The sequence below is a fragment of the Helianthus annuus genome, chromosome 13, assembly GCF_002127325.2.
Source record: "Helianthus annuus cultivar XRQ/B chromosome 13, HanXRQr2.0-SUNRISE, whole genome shotgun sequence".
In the NCBI taxonomy this organism is placed as follows: domain Eukaryota; kingdom Viridiplantae; phylum Streptophyta; class Magnoliopsida; order Asterales; family Asteraceae; genus Helianthus; species Helianthus annuus.
This window is the reverse complement of record NC_035445.2, coordinates 74,356,251-74,377,809: the sequence shown is the minus strand read 5'-3', so window position 1 is coordinate 74,377,809 and position 21,559 is coordinate 74,356,251. Positions and strand designations below refer to the sequence as shown.

General features: G+C 33.6%; 1 protein-coding gene and 1 long non-coding RNA gene across 2 annotated transcripts; both read right to left on the bottom strand.

Moving 5' to 3' along the window:
• Positions 1-7,088: 7,088 nt before the first annotated feature.
• Positions 7,089-10,861, bottom strand: LOC110898184 (2-Cys peroxiredoxin BAS1, chloroplastic). Its single transcript, XM_022144943.2, has 8 exons — positions 10,771-10,861; positions 10,129-10,662; positions 8,977-9,048; positions 8,718-8,799; positions 8,487-8,566; positions 8,223-8,348; positions 8,021-8,134; positions 7,089-7,383 (listed from the first exon to the last, which is right to left on the bottom strand). The coding sequence occupies exons 2-8, from the start codon at positions 10,306-10,308 to the stop codon at positions 7,267-7,269; spliced, it is 771 nt and encodes a 256-aa protein (XP_022000635.1). The 5' UTR covers positions 10,309-10,662; positions 10,771-10,861; the 3' UTR covers positions 7,089-7,266.
• Positions 10,862-12,583: 1,722 nt separating this feature from the next.
• Positions 12,584-15,678, bottom strand: LOC110898183. Its single transcript, XR_002569256.2, has 2 exons — positions 15,542-15,678; positions 12,584-13,693 (listed from the first exon to the last, which is right to left on the bottom strand). It is a non-coding gene; the product is annotated as an uncharacterized LOC110898183 (long non-coding RNA).
• Between the last annotated feature and the right edge of the window lie 5,881 nt (positions 15,679-21,559).

Below are 21,559 nucleotides of genomic sequence, written 5' to 3'. Positions count from 1 at the left end.
AACAGGGGCGGACCTAATGTGGTCCGAGGCGTAGCCCGGGCTACGGCTCAACTTTTATCCGCTAGTGTAAAAAATTTTTTTTTTTCGTTTTTTATACTAAGGACACCCCTCAACAATTACTAGAACACTCCTAAAAAAAATTACAAACTGAAATAAGCCCAATTTATTCTGATTATGTTGGCCCAAATAATCAAATGATAGTCCAATACTAGTTAACCCAAATAACAAAATAATAACCCAACAACATTGGGCGGCAGATTATTATGCAAGGATAATCAAAGGTCACGAACAAACAGGCGGAACACGGGAACAGTTCAACAATCGAACAGAATTGGCTTGGCTGAAGTGTTGAACTGCTGTTGTCGGTCACATTAGGTCACGAACAAACAGGCGGCAGATTATTTTCCACTTGCAGGTTTGTTTTTTGTTTGTTTCCCTTTGATTTTTTCAATATTATATAGAGAAAGTATAATGTACTTTAAGGCTTAACCTACATTAACATACATGACAAAAAATATAACGTGCGTTATTATCATAGAACGTGCGTGATTATAGTCCCATGCGTGATTATGTGGTCCCATGCGTGAGTATGTGGTCCCATGCGTGATTATGTGGTCTCATGCGTGATTATACCCCTGATCCAACGGTTACCATTGTCTCCTACGTGATGTATGATAAGGCTTTTTGTATGTTAACCTTACTCTAAAGTTTTATTAGTTTTGTCACTTTGATTAGTTTCCCTTTATTTTTTGCACTTGCAGATAATCAAAGGTCACGAACAAAGAAGTTTTATTAGTTTTATCACTTTATGAATATTAAAGTTTGATTAGGTATTTAGGTTTGTTAGTGAATATTATAAGAAATTGTAGATCCTGTGATTGTTTAGACTTTCAGTTTGAATATTTGATTAGTTTTATGAATATTTAGACTTTCAGTTTGATTAGTTTTATGAATATTGTTACTTATTGTTAATGGCGGTTTGATAAGTTTTATGAATATTGTTACTTATTGGTAATTGGTTGTTAGTTTGATTGTTTATTGTTTGAATTCTTTGTAGTGATGACGAAACCAAAATCCAAAAAACAAGCTTTAATTGGGAACTTTTTCAAAAGAAAATATGAAGAAATTAATGATGATGATACAACTCCGAATGAAACAACTCCTCCGAATGTTGACGTTGATTCAAGTCCGAATGTTGATCAAGCAAATGATGACGTTGATGCAATTCCGAATGCAAAAGGTATTCTATCCTATTTTAAAAAACTCGAGTTTGTTTTTTATATGCATTTGATGGGAGATATATTAAGTTACATAAATGTTCTTTCAAAACACTTTCAACAAAAAGGTAAAGATTTATTAGAAGCGGCCAACTTGATAAATGGTACAAAACGAGCATTAAATGATTTAAGACAAAATGGGTTTGAGCCGATGTTGGAAAAAGTGACTTCCTTATGTAAAAAAATATGACATTACAATGTTGGACATGACGGAAAGTTATGGTAATCCAAGAAACCGAAAGAATGTCATTACAGATCGACATCATTTTGAAATAGACATTTTTAATGAGGTTTTGGACATGCAAATTCAAGAACTAGGAAATCGATTTAGTGAGGTAACAACTAGTTTGATAAAAAATATGTCGGGTTTAAATCCTTCTAACGGTTTATCTAATTTTGACCCATCGAAGATATTAGCATTTGCTAAGATGTACCCGGATGATTTTACTACACAAGAAATAGGGAGTCTTTTGGGTGATATTGAGTCATTTCGTCACACAATAAGCGATGATGATAACTTTGAAGACTTGAATGGAATAAGTGATCTTGCGCGTGTTATGGTTGAAACGGGAACGCATAGTTCTTGTCCTACAGTTTATCGGGTAGTTAAGCTAGTTTTGCTTTTACCGGTGGCAACCGCAACCACTGAAAGATGTTTTTCGAAATTGAAGCTTGTGAAGACGGATTTACGCAATCGAATCGGTCCGGAATTCTTGAACAATGCTATGGTTTGTGCGGTCGAAAAGGATTTTTTAAGTGAAGTAAAAGACGACGATGTGATGGAACGATTTCAAGCTATGAACAAAAGAAGAGGACAAATCTATTAGGTATTTTTTTACTTCATTTTATGTATTGTTGTTTTTTTTAATATTGTACGATTGCACGGTAAATTTTTTTTTTTTTTTTTTGGGATACCCCTGAATTTTTGTTCTAGTTCCGCCACTGGAATTTAAGGCGGTGTCCTTTATCTTTTAAATTGACGAGTCTTGTACTAAATGTTTTAAAATCTTGTACGTTATGTCCTTTAGCCCTAACCTAGTTAGATTTTTCTGTTAAATCTGGTCATGTGACTTGCACATGAGGGTATTATTATCATTTCACTTTCCAGGGACTAGTTGTGTAAATAAATTAAATACCTAACTACTAAAAAAAATAAAAAAATAAATTATATATATCACCACAAGCTCCTTTCCACCTTCAAACTTACACCTCGTATATGTAACAAACTTAGAGGCTATTTGTTTACCTCTTAATGGTTCAGATCTTTTACTGGTTCAGCACTTAATGGTTCAGACTGTTTGTTTCACGAGTAGATGTCTGAATGGTTCAGACATTTACCTCTGAATGATTAAGATTTATACAGAGTCTGAATGGTTAAAACCTCTAATCTGAATTGGTCAGACCATTAAGTGCTGAACCAGTAAGAGGTTTGAATCATTAAGTGTTGAACCAGTAAGAGGTCTGAACCATTAAGAGCCAGTATAATGGTTAACCGTTCAGAGGCAAATGTCTGACCAATTCAGATTAGAGGTCTTAACCATTTAGACTCAGTATAATACTTAACTATTCAGAGGCAAATGTCTAAACCATTCAGACATCTGCTCGAAAAACAAACAGTCTGAACTATTAAGTGCTGAACCAGTAAGAGCTCTAAACCATTAAGAGTCTCATTAAGTGGTAAACAAACAACCCCCATAGTCTTATAAGTAGTAAGTCATATGACTTGTCGCAAACCCTTGACACCAACATTATTTTGTGTTATCAGTGTAAACATGTTTTCTATCATTATCCACCGGTTGCAATTTAGTTTTTTATTCAACACAACTTGAATCACGTTATCCAGTGTAAACGCATATTTTTTAGTTAATTTAAATTTGTTGTTGCTATCTAATTCTAATACTTTACTAGTTTACTTGTTGATATCATTCGTCCCCAAAAAAATGGGATCACAAAAATATTTAAATCCCGATTTTTTATTTGAGCAATCTACTATTCTTTACGTTAAAATAAATATTTAATATTTAATATTTGATACATCTGAATTAATATATAATTGAATAATAAATTCATTATAGCATAGTTAATGTTTTTATCAAATACTTTAAGGGCATCCACCACCAACCTTATTTTGAAACTTCCAAACCTCATGTTTCGTGCTTCTGTTGGCCACCAAATATCAACATTATATGGAATCCTTCTATCTTTTAAATTCATCATCATGTGCATACGTCTCCTTTGTTATTTTAATTTTCATAAATGTGTATTAAGGTGAGTTTTTAATTTACACAAGTATAAATTAAGGTGAGTTATTTTAATTTACATAAATATGTATTAGTTATTATTAAGATGAATTAGAACTGCAAGAACTTATTATGCTATTTCAAAATAGAAAAAATGCTACCTTTTTTTCACTCCCCACTTAAAAACATGAGATAGGGATGAATAGTAAATCTTAAAATATAGGGATTTATTTGTATTTTTACTAATTTGGGGTACGGGGTACGAGAATAAGCACTCCACTATATGAGTGAAAAGAATAAAAATCTTAAATTTTCTCTATAATTTGGGTACGGAGAATCACACAGACTGCAGTATAAATCTTCTTAAAGCGTTTATATCTTAGAGCTTTCACATCCCATCCACCGTCTCCAATTTTTTTGACATTTTTCTTTAATATTGTTTACATTAAAAAAAACCTCCGACATCCATTCTTTATGTCTATCTCTCTATTCTTTTTTTATTATTTTTTTCTTTTATTTACAATCTTAATAACTTACTATTTGGTCTTATTGCTTCTTTTAAATTTGATTCTAATAACTTTTATAAAAGTTTGTTTATCTAATTTATGGGTGTTGACCGGATGTCTTTTCGGGTGTTTGATTAATCGGGTGTTGATCAACAAAATGAAGGACTATTAATATAACCACATATACATAACCACAATTCCAAGTTTAAGAACACCACAAACTTTTAACTAGGGGTGTATGGTTTGGTCCGTTTCAGTTATTAGCATTAATCGAAATCGAAGTCACTGGTTAATCTATTTTATTAATCGTTCGGTTTTTGGTTGATCGGTTTGGTTTATTCGGTTAATAACCAAAACCAAAATTAGAATAAAATTTATGCTTAAAAATACATGTAAAGGAGGTATAAGTAATAAATAAAGGGACACATGACTGATGAAGTCTAATAAATATTTCTCCGTTTTTCTCTCCTATTAAATGTTTTCATCTCCTGTTAAATAATAATGATTTTAAATAATTAATTAAACACTTATATATCTAGGGGAAGGGGAAGGTTCATTTGAGAAGAAATTTAATATGAGAAGAAAAAGAAGAAAGGGCATATTAGTAAATTACTATTTCATTTATAACTTATATCATTAATTTTTTTCTCTTTAATTAATTAGTCAACTAATCATTAATTATCCTACATATAATCTACAAAACCTACACATATCAAATTTTCCTACATATACCCTACACATTATAGAATTTTATCCTACACAGCCGAAATTTATCCTACACACCTCGAAATATATCCTACACAACTCGTACTTTATCTTACACAACTAGTAATTTATTCTACACTCTAAATTAAGTTGTCTTTTTAGTTTGGAAAAAATATATATTTTAAAAAGGAGTTACAAATTTAATTTAGTTAGTTATTAAATGAGAAGAATACAAATTAACTATTTATGTAAGTTTACCAATATATCCTTATATTAAAATTAAATACAAATATTAAATGAAGTAAAATGGGGCATTCTTATTGGTTGAAACTTCTTATTTTTTCTTCTTACAAAACAATCTTCTCATTTGAACCATCCACTATATATCTAATATATATATATATATATATATATATATATATATATTAATAATTTATTAAGATCTACTAAACCATAAGATTTCAATTATATTTATCTTAAAATATAATTTCATAATTGTTATACCTTAATTATTTTATATATATAATTGTTAAATCATTATTATTTTTATTTTACTAATTTTTGACGATATACAACACACAAAATCTTCATAAAACTAATAGTTTTAACAAGTTAGATTTATTGAACCAATGTAATTGTGACAACCGGTAATTTTTCGGTTTATAAATTACGTTGGAACGTCTATTCGACTTTACAGTACGCGAATGGTGAATTGCGGCAAACCTGACGAACGTCAAACGGTAAAGAAGTGACACCGGACAGCGAACCTCCACTTGCACGGTCTTTCTCCCTTTCTCTTCAATCTCTCCATCTCCTCTCATATATTTTTTTTCTGGCGGTCCGTAGCCACAAACGTCTTTCACCACCGAAATTTGTGTCGTTTGTCGCTTGACCTTTGCCATCTTGGATCCACATCGGCTTCGAAAATGGCTTCGGAAATCCATGAAGCATCGAATAGGGGTGTGCATGAGATGGTTTGGCCCAAACCTAACCAAAATCGAAATTTTGGTTTTACACTATTAGAAAACTGATCAACTTCGATTTCTTGGTTTTCACATATACGGTTACTAGGTTAGAACCCCGTGTAATACACGGGTTGAATAAATGTAATTTTATATATCAAATAATAAAAAATATATATCTTTAAAAACATCGTTTATTACATGGGCTGAATAAATGTAATTTTATATACCAAATAATAAAAAATATATCTTTAAAAATCTCGTTTATTACATGGGTTGAATAAATATAATTTTATATATTAAATAATAAAATAGTTATATCTTTAAGAACCCCGTGTATTGTACGGGTTGAGTAAATTTAATTCTATATATTAAATAATGAAAAAAGTTACGTTTTTAAGAACCTCATGTATTGTATGGGTTGAACACATGTAATTTTATATAGCAATCAATAAAAAGTTATATTTTGTTATATCTTTATAAATCCTGTGTATTATAAAACCTTTGGACTAAACTGACAAAATGACCCAAATCACAGGGTCTAAAATGTCATTTAACTTTTTACATTATATTAATTTATATTTAGTGTACGTCTTTTGTTAATGTCAAGATAAATAGTTTTGAAATCTAATAAATATTTCAAAAGATTATATTATCTCCTATACGAATTGTTTAAATTTAATTTTATAGTTATCTTTTAATTAATACTAATTATCTATAATAGATGGCTGCAATGAATGACATGTGTCCTATATTGGTTTCTTTTATTATATAGTAGTATAGATATAGATTTTTGTTTTTTCTTAATATAATATTTTAATTACCTAAATACATCCAATAGTGCTTCGGATTCCAAAGGGTTTGTTTGGAATTGATTATTATTTAATTTATATTTTAGATGTTTAAATTTAATTTTATAATTATCTTTTAATTAATACTAATTATCTATATTAGATGGCTCCAATGAATGATATGTGTCCACATATTGGTTTCTTTTATTATATAGTATAGATATAGATGCTCGGTTTTTTGGGCTTGAATTGTTTGGCTTGAAAAAATAAGCCAAAGATAATGAATTTAGAACTAAAACTTTTAGCCTAATTTTTTTGTTAACCACTTATTAATAAAATTGGGTCTTAGAACTTTTAATCCAAATAATAAATTTGGCCATAAATCAATAACAAACATTTAAACAAGTTTGATGTTGTTGGGTTCCAAGGTTTGATGCAGTCAGGTTGCCAAGTGTGGTTATTTCGTTGTGGTTTTATCGGTTAATTCGGTTTTAAGTCAACTAATCGGATTTTGTCACCCATTGCATCAACTGCAGATGCTCTTACAAACCTCATCTTCATACCTTCATACAAAGTCACTAACGTATTCTTCTCGGTAAAAATTAAGTAAGCTATAACATACATACTTAACTCATACTCCGTCGTTATAATCAAAATACAAATACTCATTAGACGTTTTGAGCTTTAACATGCTTACAACACTGTTTCAAGAAATGTAGTCCAGACTTGAGGGTTTTACCCAAAACTCAATTCAGTTCAATGAAAATAAAAGGAAAGGCGTCTAACTATATGGCCGCAAAGTATTCCTTGCTGCCCTTAGGGTCGGGCTTCATCGACTTCTCCCCTGGCTTCCATCCAGCCGGGCATACCTCATCCGGGTTCTCTTGTACAAATTGCAATGCCTACGATACAAACACAGAAATGCAATTACCAATGAGCTCAACATACCAAGAACGAGCAGATTTTGTTACTTTTATAGTTTTATCTCTAACGGGCCAAACGGGTAATAATGTAATATCAAGAAAACAAGTATGACTCGTCAAAATCGCCAAAGTGTATTTTCAATGCTAAAAGGCTAACAAAACGATTTATTTTATTTGGCATGCCAATTATTTAAAAATAAAATAAAAATGAGTAAATTATGGATTTGGTCCCTAGCTTTCCAAAAGTAGACAGACGGCCCCTGTGGTTTGCACTTTGTAACGCATTTAGTCCCCATCTTCTTCCAAAAGTACATGGATGGTCCCTGTGGTTCGCACTTTGTAACGCATTTAGTCCCTAACCAGGACGTGCTAAAACCTTTAGATTTGTTGGTTGGGGACTAAATGCGTTACAAAGTGCAAACCATGAGGGACCATCCGTGTACTTTTGGAAAGTTGGGGACCAAATCCAATATTTTGGTAAACCACAAAGACAATCCGTGTTCTTTACTCATAAAAATAAAAGAACAAAAATGTTTCTAAGTCAACCCAACCCAACCCGCACAAGTACAAAACTCACTTGGACCCGTTACCTAGCCCACTCATGCTGCATGTTTACCTGAAGTGTTCTCAATGTTTCATCAACGCTTCGACCAATTGCGAGATTGTTAATTGTGGAGTGTTGGATGACACCTTCCTTATCAATTATGAAAAGCCCTCTCAATGCTATTCCCTGAAATTGAAAACCGATATTTTGACATAGGAAATAATTATATACAAATGGCTAAAAAGTTATCGAAAAATTATTTATAAATGTGTACCTGGTCTTCAATCAACACATTGAAAGCTTTTGAAATCGATTTTGTGACATCGGAAATCAGAGGGTAGTTCAGATCACCAAGACCGCCAGATTTTCTGTCTGTTTGAACCCATGCAAGGTGGGAGAACTGTCGAAAACAAAACACCATACACATATTTCACATTTTGGTCGCCTTTTAAACGACATACTTATGCAAAAAAAAAAAAAAAAAAAAAAAAAAGCGTTAAATATCATAATGTTGTATAATGATGTAAGAAACAATTACCACACTGTCTACAGAAACGCCCAATATTTCAGTATTAATCTTCTCGAATTCTGCATATCGGTCACTGAATGCAGTGATTTCTATAATAAGAAAACAAAATTAGTAGAAGTTGAAGGAAAAAATATAACAGCCATCGTTACACGTATCTATAAACTGTATCCATATTTCAGTAAATATGAAGATAGCTAAAAATAAAAGGTTTTTGCGTTTAACAAGCAACGGGCTACTCACCTGTTGGACAAACAAAAGTGAAGTCCAAAGGGTAGAAAAAGAGAATGACATATTTCTTGCCAATGTAGTCAGAGAGCTTAACCTGCGATGACATTTTTTTTACAAAGTTACAAAATTTTCAATTTCTTAAGAAATACCGAGTATGTAACAAGAAAAACTAGACTTGTTAACTTAAAAAAAATAACGGAGCAACGGTCCATAACGCTCCTGCAAACAATATAAAGTTTCAAAAGCAAACATCGAAAGTCACTTCACTTACATTAATGAACTCTTGATCAAAAACAGCCTCAGCTTCAAAGTCCGGTGCCTGATTTCCAACTAGTGGCAGTGCCTACAGATAAAAAGATGTCAACATGAGTGATAGATAGCTAACATAAATTATTAAAACTAAGACAAAAAAGAACACATTATGTATTAGATGATTAATGATCAACATTACTCAGTCCCCTGGCTCAAATTTCCGTAATAAAATATGCTGATTTTTACCATATAATGAGCTATGTTAAGGATTAAAAAACATATAATTTCACTAGAGGCGCTTGATTTTGTATACACTTTGGCATTCTAAGACTCATTTTATAAAAGATTTATTGCAGAATGTATCAAGGTAAATCATACATCTTTTTCGGATCCAAAAAGGCTACATATTCTTCCCTAATCCTGGTTTAAAAAGGTGAGAGGCGCTCTAAGGCGTTTAGGTCACAAAATCTGAGGATTGAGGCGCACACATCACCTATGTGATGCATTCCTCTATGTACAACCAAATAAGCTTTATTTACAACCAGAAGTACAAGAGGCGCTGCCTCAAGCCCTGAAGCATTTCCTGAGGGCCCCACACCTTCATGCACACAGCTTTTAAAACCAAGTATTTAACCAATTACTAATCAATACTTTTAGGGGCCAACCAGTTGCACAAGGCTCCCGCATTCGTGCCATCGTGGGGTCCAAGGATGTCAGGCCACTTGGGCTTAATGCACGCATCCTTACCTATATCCCGCATTCGGTGATATAAGTTATATCGGTCCCCTAGTAAAATATCGGTCAGAATATCAGTACTGATATTATCGACGATATTGACCGATATAACCAGTATATCACCGATATTTGACAGATATAATGAATTCTGCAAGATATTAAAATTATCGATATCCCACTGAGATAACCTAAACTGCATAGCGTGGCAGCATTGCTCTAATTAATCAGTATGTGATCAGAAAAGGCTGGTTTAAGCTTAACTATTAGGATACTGTTGATATGCAAAACGGTGTCGTTTTAAACAATTGTTTTAAACCGGAACCGAAAGTGAATAATAACCTAATAATCGGTTTTCAGTTCGACAAATTGTCAGTCGGGTTAAATTCGGTTGAAAAGCGAAAGCGTTATATATAGGGGAAGGGAAGGGAGTACTTACAGCTTTGACGACGAATGTGTTGCGGCGGGCGGTGGAGGGGCGGAGAGAGAGGGAAGAACGGAGGGATTTGGACTGAAAGGTCAAGGAGGAGGAGGCGGAGAAGCTTAGGGTATGAGATTTGGGGGAAATGAAAGGGTTTGGGGAGGAGATAAGAGCTGCAGAGGCAGATGAAGCAGCCATTGTTTGTTGTTGTTGTTGTTGTTGTTGGTGTGGAGTGTGAAGGTGAGTGTTTGGTGTTTTAAGGTGGAGATGTGATTGCAAAGGATAGATGAAGATAAGGGGTTTTGTGGGGGTTGGTTGGTGGTGTCTAGGTAGCACGGGTATGTATGTAGAAGATGTTGGAAAATTAATATTATAATAATAATAATAATAATAATAATAATAATAATAATAATAATAATAATAATAATAATAATAATAATAATAATAATAACTAGTAGTTTCCGCTCGCGCTTCGCGGCGGGGAAGAACGACTATTAATAAAAACTTAAACGAAAAGTATGCCCAATGGTAGTCGTCGTATGGATTTCCACCCTAAGAATAAAAAACAAAACAAAGAACCATAGAGAACACAAAATAAATAAAAATCCTAAGAGCTTCAGAAGAACAAAACAAAGATCCATAGCACTTCAGAATCCTTACATGCTATGCAGCGAGAATTTTGAACATGCATGTTTTAAGCGAATGTAAAGCTATCATTATGACCGCCAATATCTGCTCTTTATACACTGTTGACCACTGTAGATAAGAATCGACGACAATTGTTATATAATAGTGTTTAAACCCCCGCGTTGCAGGGTCATGGGTTGTACAATCATGATAAGTAATAAGCAAACAACCAACGGTACTTGAAAAACTCGTTAAATAAAAATGTGAATTTGTGTCGTCATCTCACGCAAAGTTTTTGAAATTTTGAATTAATCTCTTACACATACATTCTTAACCAAATTGTTTTATTTTATTCTTGGAACTTTCAATTACGAAAAGTAATTACATGATATAGTTTTTTTCTTAGGGTAAGAGGGGTGGGTGTGGCAAGGGTTTGCGGGGACTGTTTTTGCCGTAATGGGATGTACCGCCAACATGTTTTTGTCATGCGGTGAAGGGTGAATGCGGGGAGTTGTTGCAGCATGTGGCGAAGAGGAAGGAGAGGGGATAATGGTGGGCCGCACTCTCTTTCAAATAATCATGCATTTTTTTAAATGGTTTAAGTGAAAGCGCCCTTTATGTTTTTTGGGCAAGAGTGGTGTATGAGAGGGGAATTGACATGACACATCATAATTGGGTGGGTGAAAATTCCCTCATCACCCCCTTCACCTTTAATACGGATTGAGTTTGTACGCTCTCGATAAACGTATTACTATTTTTTAACAGCTAATTTATTTAATTCCTTATCATTTGTAAAAATTGAACCCAATACCTTAATCTTCTCAACCTAGGTTTTGTCTTTATTAATACAAACTAAATTTTTTTTAACGGCTTACAAGCTAAAAACGTTTCAGTTTATTTATTGTATTCTAATTCTATTGATATGATATGTTATAATCCTTCCCATCCCATCTTATGACACGTTTCAGTTTTTGTAAAACATAATTAATGAGAAAGTTCACTTCACTCCATGTGCATCTTCACCCCTTCAGTTCAGTATCTCCTCACCTTTTCTTTCTCTCTTTGCACCTCCACGTGCCATCTCCTTCCCATAACAAAACCACCACAGCGGCGACTGTAACCACGACAGATCCGGTTCGACACTCACAAACCCACGCAACCTAGTAGTCGGAATCTCTTCGCTAGAGGCCACCGGCTGTAAACGGGATCCTAGCCGATCTCGTCATATATGTTGAAGTGGGTTCGTTTGTTCAACTTGAAACCACCACCACCGTCGTCATCGCATCCTCAAGAATATGTAAAACTTTACTTTCTTTTGCAGAAAGCTCCGGTACGGCGGATGGACCACCATTGAACGAATTCGTTACCTCTATTCTTGCTCGGTTGGGTCACAATGTGCAATGACTCGCCAATCAGCGGCGGGTCTCGGCAGCTAAGAGTCGACGGAGCGACGTCTCATACTATGTCTTGAAAGGCCAGTTGATGATTCTGGTTGTGTACAAAGATAAAAATGGTTGAAGAAGCAAAGCCTTTGTTTTTAATGGCAATCTTCAAAACCGAGATAGAAAACAAAAATTAAAACGTGACCAATAACAAAGTGACACGTGGCGGCGCAAGTAGTATAATTAACGGCCGTTACCGTCAATTCACTGTTGTTCGGTTATGTGTTGAATTAATATATATATATGAATAAGAGTAAATTACAAGTTTTGTCCCTTTATGTTTACATCAAATTGTAGGCGCTGTCATTTTTTCCAAAAGTTGACAGGCGGTGTCCTTTACCTTTCAAAATCTTGCACGTTTTGTCCTTTATACCAAACCCAGTTAGAATTTTTGGTTAAATCTGGTCATGTGCCTTGCACATGAGGGCATTGTTGTCATTTCACCTTCCTAGGGGTTATTTTGTAAAGAAATTTTATTAGAGGGCCATTTTATACAAAACTTAAAAATAAAACATTATATAAAAATTAAAAGAATAAAGTATAAATAAAAAAAACTTCACTCTCTTTCTCTTTCTAACTCTCTCTCTCTCTTTCTCCCTCTCTCTTAGGTCTGTAAACGAACCGAACGTTCATGAACTGTTCATGAACTTGTTTGGCGGGAAGTTCGTTTATGTTCGTTTATTTAATAAATGAATGAACACGAACAAAAAAATTTGTTTGTTTAATTAAATGAACGAACATGAACACACCTTATGTTCGTTCGTTTATGTTCGTGAACATTCTTTTATGTTCGTTCATTTATGTTCGTGAACGTTTGTTTATATACGTTCGTTTATATATGTTCGTTTAAATTTTAATAAATACATAAATAGTTGTATTTATATAAATATAACTAATTAGTATATCTGTGAACCCTTAATTAGATGTGTTTTCGGATGAAATTTAATATATTAGACTTGTTTATACAAATATGTTTAGTTAATTTTTTATCTGTGAACCCTTAATTAGATGTGTTTTCGGATGAAATTTAATATATTGCACTCACACCATCCCATGTACCTTTGGCTATTTGTTTACCTTACAACACTCAAAGCAAACCCCCACCATTCCATCTTACCAAATTTGTACGTAACCAAGCTTCCTTCATGCTTTATAAATAAATACTTGGGTTACCATTCACTTGTCAAATCTGTAGTAGATCTCTTTCGTGTCAAGTTCCAGGCGGAGACCGATCACCGAAGCCCTACCGCCACCCACCACTTATTCACCACCTTAACAACCATGTGAACCAAGCTTGTTTCCTCCACCGTTATTATCGTATAAAAAGAAACGGAACCACCCAAAAACCAAACCTTACCGCCGCCATTGTGTTTTCTGAAGACTGCAACGACTCCGAGCACCGCCGCCACCGCACGTCTTTGCCACCGTACACATCTCCACATCGCCAACTTCAATCTCCGTTGTGCGCAGGTAAAAATCCTACCGTTGAATATGTCGAGTTGTTGTCTCTGTTTCTGAAACAAAGTTGTGGGTTCTGGGATTTAACAAGCTGCTCATAATAGCCTAGTTGCTTTAAAAGAAGATGATATAATGATATATTATAAGAATTTAAAATAAACATGTAATTGGATGAGATATTTCTCAAATAAGTATTTTGGTCCACATTTTTTATGGTTTCTTAACAACCTGCACTCTCACTTGGACTGTTAAAATAGAGTAAATGGCATTCTGTTAAGCTCAAAGTTTAACAAATAAATTTAGTTATAAAGACATGACATTTAAGTTTAAGATAAATAATAATACAAGGCTTTAAAACAATATGGGGTGAGCTTATTGGACAATGTACATGGTTATGGGTTCTAATCCCACCCTTCACAATATTGTTATTTTACTTCACGACCACCAAACTAGTCACTTTTTTTTTTTTAATCTATATGTCCATATTAATAATAAAATTTACGTTGAAAAAGGAATTTCTAATATTAGTTTCATAACTAGATAAACAAGTCAAAATGCTTTTAAGTGAATCAATCTTTTATATATTTTTAAGGTAATTAAACTCCACTAGTTTTCTTTAAAAATAAATAAGTAAAAGCATGTGTTGTTAGTTAACCTTCAATATTTAGATGAATTTAACTGTTATTTCATACTGAAAACTAGTATTATTCTTATCACTATGTATACATACATAGTGTATATATATGTATATACACGTATATTAAAATTTTGATATAGTAAATATTTAGAGATAACTCGAGATGTTGAAATGGGTATATAAGTAAAGCAATTCGAATCCAAGTCGACATTTGGTAAATATATAAATACATGATTCGTTCTTATAAGTTAAGTACGACCGTGATGTAGGTTGTCATTGTTGAGTGAGGTGTTATAGTTGCCCGAGTTGGATCTACACAACCAAGGTACGGACTCTTGAACAACTTATGTGCACGAATTTAAGTTTTCACTACCTCGTAGTTGGAGATTTAGATTTGTTATTTTATGCTTTTGTGATCTTTAAGATTATGTGTTATTATAGTTATATATATATAGTTATGTTATTGGCAAATATCGAATATGACGCACTGAACTATTGATTGTGTCGCACCGAAAGGTGACGCGCTGAAAAACTGAATGTGAACTATTGAATGTGATTATGTGACGCACTGAATATGAACTGACTACGCATTGAACTACTGAATGTGACACACTGAAGGTGACTAACTGAATGTGTTATACGTATATTGTGATATGTATATTTTGTTAGGAAATTGTATACTTTATTGTTGTTGTCCCACTGAGTAAACCTCGTTTACTCAGGCGTACATTTTTCTTCTCATGTACGTTAGGTTACAAGGAATATTCGGGAAGATTTGGACGGATGGCTCGAGGGATTAAAGACGCACATGGATTTTTAAAAAGATTTATAGTGTTTTTTTTTCTTACAATATTTGACTTATTTGAAATAATGTAAAGTTTTACAATTTATGGAATCATCTTCTGACCACTGATACACTGCATAAGTGACATGTCAACCCAAGCCGGGTTGGGGTGTTACAGATCCAAAATGCTAAAGTGGTGTTTTTTGTGGTCTTTAAAGCTAGTATTTTCTTAAGATGCAACTTATCAAATTCAAGTAGAAGACTTCGATATCGTTAATGGTGTTGAAAAGCTTTTAATTTGTATTAGTTTTGAAGTCAAAAGTTACCTGTTTGACATTCAATTGTAGAAGTGTAATTCTGTGTTTTGAAACAGGGGATCGTTGCTGTTATATTTGTTGTTAAGTTGGGTTAATTTGGCATAGATACTTTAATTGCACATGGTTATTGTAATCGATGCGGAGAAATGAGTGAACGGAAGCCTACCTGAAGCCCGAATGGTTGGAGATAGAAGTGACCAATCGTTGCTGTTATATTTGTTTTGGGGGTGGTGACGATGGGGATAAGGCGGTGGTGTGTTGGCAGGTTATGTTAGAGAGAGAGAGAGAGAGAGAGGAGAGAGAGGGACTTTAGTACTTATGAGAGATAGAGAGAGATTATATTTTTTATTTTTAATTTATTACAAACTAGTCCCTAAAGATAAGTATTTTACACAATAGTCTCTGAAGAGATGAAATGACAACAATGCCCTCATGTGCAAGGCACATGACCAGATTTAACCAAAAATTCTAACTGGGTTTGGCCTAAAGGATAAAACGTGCAAGATTTTGAAAGGTAAAGGACACCGCCTGTCAACTTTTGGAAAAAAGGACAACGCCTGAAATTTGATGTAAACATAAAGGACAAAACTTGTAATTTACTCTAATAATAATAATAAAAATAATAATAGATAGATAGATAGATAGATAGATAGATAGATAGATAGATAGATAGATAACGATACTTGTGTTGATCTCACAGGTGTATCCCCCTAGCCGGGTTCCAAGAAAATGGGTTTGTGACGGGGCAAGCGGTACTGAAAGCAGAGTCAAAGAAGGTGGAAAAGCACGTGAAAGCTTGTGAGGATAATCAATATGCCTTTGTCCACTTGACGTTTGACACATTCGGCTCCTTGGCGCCGGAGGCGGTTCGGTTCTTAGCTAGAGTTCATCGTGTGGTCCACAACAACTTTTTAACCCCTTAGGGGCGAGGCTTTGGTTTTAGTAGATTAGAGTTTTCTATTCAGAAGGGAATGGCGGTACAGTTTGTTGCTCGTATACCTGCTATCCTTATGTAATTTGCCATGATGATTGGAATGAAATTTTATAATGAGAAAAATGTAGATATGAAAGTGAATTTTGGGTGAGTTTTCTTGTTTCTAATTTAAAATTGAAGTGAAACCTATGATTTGTGTTGGAAATTTAAAAAACAAAAATACAACACCAATACTCGATAATAAATGATCATTATCAATGAATGTATCTAAATTCTTAAATGTTGTGGTAAAATATATGTTGATAAACAAATTTGTTAACTTCTTGCTATAATGAAACTCTAATGTACCATTCTTTATGCAAAGCAAGGATTATTGTGTTGACTTTAGGTAACATTGATTTCTCGTGTATTGAAGATGTACCATAAGATGCATAAAGGTTTTTTGATCAAGCATATTATCAAGTAGCTTCTTTGGATTATTGGGTTTTTTTTTGTATGATTAGATGAAGTGATTGTGATTGTTTGATTTATGGAATACCATGTAATTTCAGTACTATAATATGTGAATACAAGTTGATTTTTCCAGCTAACACACTTGGAAAACTCGAACCGTTACAAGTTCTTACCCTTAGATTGGAGTGGTAGTGGTAAGCCGTGGTTGCGGCTTGATTTGAGACAACCGTGCCCGTTAGATGCGTTATGGATGCCGTATGATTTGTATAGTTATAGCCGGTAATGTCAAAACATAAGAAAAACAGAGCATAACCGAACTTTAAAACTAAAATTAGTGTACCTTGTTCTGGTAAGGATGAGCTGAAACATAGCATAATCTAACTGAATTCTCGAATCTATCTTCGTGACTTCGTTCTAACTTCTACTTCTATCCACCACAACAATTATTATGGTCATCTCCTCTAAGGGCCCTCATCCACTTTTGGACCCCATTCAGGACGTAAAGGATGGGATGCTCTTAAAGTACTCATACGAATATTTAAAGCAATATTTACTAACTGTAGCGATGACCAAATAGGCAAATACCATAATTGAGTTTGTCATTAATAATTAATAATTTTATACATATTGTCTATGATGGAACATGAATAGTGATTTTAAATTTACAATAGTATATAGTTTTTTTTTTATATTTTATATTTAATATTATAATTTTATAATATAATACTTTATTATTATATTTACTTTTACCATTTAAGTTTTTTCATTGAGTGAATTTCAAGGATTGTCCTTTATCTTTATAAATATTTTCAGGCGCCGTCCTTTATGTTCAAAATTAATGAGTTTTGTCCTTTATATTTTCATATCATACACGTTTTGTCTTTTAGGCCTAACCCAGTTAATTTTTTCAGTTAAATTTGATCATGTGTTTTGCACATAAGGACATTTTTGTCAATTCAAAGGTTGCAGAAGCTTTGAGCTGTAAATCTGCCGTTGAACTTTCCTTTGAATTGACAAAAATGTCCTCATGTGCAAAACACATGATCAAATTTAACTGAAAAACTAACTGGGTTAGGCCTAAAGGACAAAACGTGTATGATATGAAAATATAAAGGACAAAACTCGTCAATTTTGAACATAAAGGACAGCGCCTGAAAATGGGTATAAAGATAAAGGACAATCCTTGAAATTCACTCTTTTTCATTTTTTTTTTCCTTTTTAAACCTATATTTCCTTATCATTTATTTTATTTTTTAGTATTTTTTATCTTTTATTAAATCATATTTTCTTTATCAATTAATTCAATATACTTCTTTAGTAGCTTACGTTGGTTTTCTTTTCCTCGCGGTATTACGGTATAAGTTTTGTTAAAAATGAAGTTGTATTCAAAATAGAGTATTTAGTTGGTATCGTTTAACGATACGATTATAAATTGAACCGACGGTTTGGTTTTCTAAACAACATGTTTCACTTTCAAATAATGTTTGTTTTACATTATTATTTGCTCTGTTTCGCCGCAACACGCGACGACAACAAACCTAGTATATTTTATCACACATGTGAAATTGTGATAACTCTTTTGGAAAATAATTTTTAGGGACCATGAATTGTAGTTTGGAATTCAGGGTTTCATGACTAGATGTAGTACTGTTGTCAAAATTTATATATATCTAACTTGGAATGCATTACAGATAAAACAAATATGTGTTTGGTCCAATATAAAAACAAAGACTAACTATTGTGACAAAAATGAAGTTGTTCTTAAGAGCTGAGAATCCATGCGAGGCACTTTGTTCCGGCAATCAGTTTTAAGAATTTAAAAACCCTCTGTATCGCTTACAATCAGTCTTAATCCCGGACATATATTCTTGTTTATTTTGATTTTAGACATGTTTTTATTGGTCTGTGACGGTGAGGGGCGGCGGCTGGTGGTGGTTGTGTGGAGAGGGAAATAAAAGGGGATTTGACTTATTCGTATCGCAGTTTCGGTCCCTTAAGGGTAGTATGGTCTTTTAACCATAATCCAAATTGTGGACTAACAGAAGTTTGGCCCATGCCTTTAATTGAATCAAATTGAATACGTTAGGGATTGGAGTGTTGATTTTTTTAAAATAAGGACTGAACCTGCGAACGGGTGTTAACCTAAAAGACTAAAACTGTACTTTACTCTTTGTTTAAATAACCTTATAGTTCTTTAATACATTTCACTACATACTTGATTTGTGAGGTCTAGTGGTCATGCCGGTTAACTAAATAATCATGATTTATAAATTCTTGTCTTTAGATCATATGTGTTTTTGGTGCCATTTAGAGTTGTATGACATAGGTAAAAAAAGTACGGGTAAACTAGCCTTAAGTCTTAATAGTATTTTTTTTTTTTCTGAACAACAAATTTGGATCACTGATGAACCGCTGGAGTATCATCATGTCACAAACGAAATCATCCGATCACATCCATCTCCACTTCAGGAGGAAACCCAATAAATCTCTGAGAAAAAACCCCTTATGGGAATCGAACTCAGAACCTCATTGTCCGAAAGCCTTATCCCACCCCAAGATACCTCCCTAGGCTAATGCCATGGACAAGTCTTAACAGCATATATTAGTGAAGTCATGCATACCTTTCCATAAACAAACATCATTATAACATAAATAAATCATACAAATATCACACGCTTACTAAGACTACACAATGTGGAGGTGGGCAGGTGGCCTTTGGCGTCCCTAACCCTCAATTTGTGCCAAGCTCATTGGTTCAACTCACAACATATCAGAAGGTAGCCTTTGGCGCTCGTAATTGCACTCACATGGGTGTCCTGGCGTCCCCGGGGTGATGTTTGAGGCGTTAAAGAGTTGATGTGGTTGTGAACGCCAAATCACACCATTCAGCCTAATGGTAGCGGTTTAGTAAGTGCTCATTTATTCATTATGTATAGTTGATTAATTTTCACAATATTATATTGTTCTAACCCATTAATCCTTTTCCATTTTTATTCTAGCTTAGTACTCTATTACTTTGCGACTTATCACATCAATCTTATTAATAACATGATCATTATATCAGTTTGCCGATTTATGTACATAATCGCAACCTTAAAATCATTTGATAATCATGCTCAATTTAAATAATGCTTGAAAATCAATGACACATGTTTCATGGCTTTCATTATTCCAACATTTCAAAACCCATACTGATTGCTATTGTTTTCTATAGAATAGAATTTATACTTCATAAGCATTTTCACTTAAAACTTTGAAATTACGATCTTTGTTTACCTTTTGTATCACTTCTCTTCAGTTTTCTACAATTCGTTTTCTACTCATTACATTGTTGTTTCCATACACCAGTTCATTGGATATTAGACTTAGTTGTGCTTTGTGCATGACATGTTTTCAAGATTTTCGAGGGGAACAATGAAAAAGAGAGACATGTATCATCGTGTCATCAGCGGAACCACCCGATCATATCTAGTTATTCAGAAGGAAACCCAATAAAAACCCTCTTTGTAGGAATAGAACCCGGGACCAAATGGTCCCTAAGCTTTATCACACCCCAAAAATATCACTAGGCTATAATGCCATTGGTAATGGATGATTTAATTTAGTGTATATTAGGGATGAGCAGTTGGTACCGAGTACCGGTACCGAACCGTACTGGGTATATTCGGTACCGGTACTCACTTTCCCTGTTTTTCGGTACCGGTGTATTCGGTACCGGTACCTATTTTTCCCGTTTTTCGGTACCAAACGGGTACCGTGCTCATCCCTAGCTCATATTGGAATTGTTTTTTGACTTGTGTAATTAAGGGGTGTAATAGCTGAGTTGCGTGTGTTTAAGCTCGAGCTCGGCTCGTTTATAACTTAAAAGGGATTGAGCTCGAGCTCAACTTGTTTAGAGATCTAATTTTAAGGCTCAAGCTAGGTTCGTGAGAAGTTTTCGAGCTCTGTACATTTATCATTTATTAATTATCTTTATTTTATTTGTATAGCTTAACAGTTATTTACACACAAAAACACACAAGCCCGCGCACATACACACATATAGTATTCAATAAAAAAACGTATAATTAATATGTTCGGTTAAGCTAGCGAGCTGGCTTGAGCTCGAAATACAAAGCTTTAGCTCGAATATTAAATGAGCCTCAATCTTGAGCTCGTTAAAGATCGGCTCAATTCAAGTTTTTTAACAAACCGATGTTGAGTAGCTCACGAACGGCTCAACTTGTTTGTACCGGTTTTTTTTTTTTTTTTTTTTTTTTTTTTTTTTTTTGTAATAATGACACATGGTCTTATCCAGCTTAAGGTGTTAGATTAGTTTTTTTGAAAATTTAAGGTGTTAGATTAGTAATGTTGTTTTGCACACAAAAATAACATGATAAAAGGTGACCCGATGTATTTCAATTCAACTAACATGATAAAAGGTGACCTGATGTATTTCAATTCAACTATTTATTTTGCACACAACTATCATATAGTTTTGAGTGACTAGTGACTACGAACAATAGTTTAGAATAATACCACAAATATATAAATGGATTACTTGTAAAAATACACGTAGTTTTTACAAGAGAATCAACAATTATGAAGTATGTTGTATAAGAAACATAGGCACAACTCAAACCGTTAACACAAGCAGTGGCGGAACTAGAAGAAATATTCAGGGGTATCCCAATTTTTTTTACGATATATTTATAGAACATAATTTTTTTACCTACATTACGGGACAGGGCCGATCCTGAAAATTAAAGTGCCCTGGGTGAGCCAAAAAAGGCCCTTAAGCCTTACCGAATTAAATTT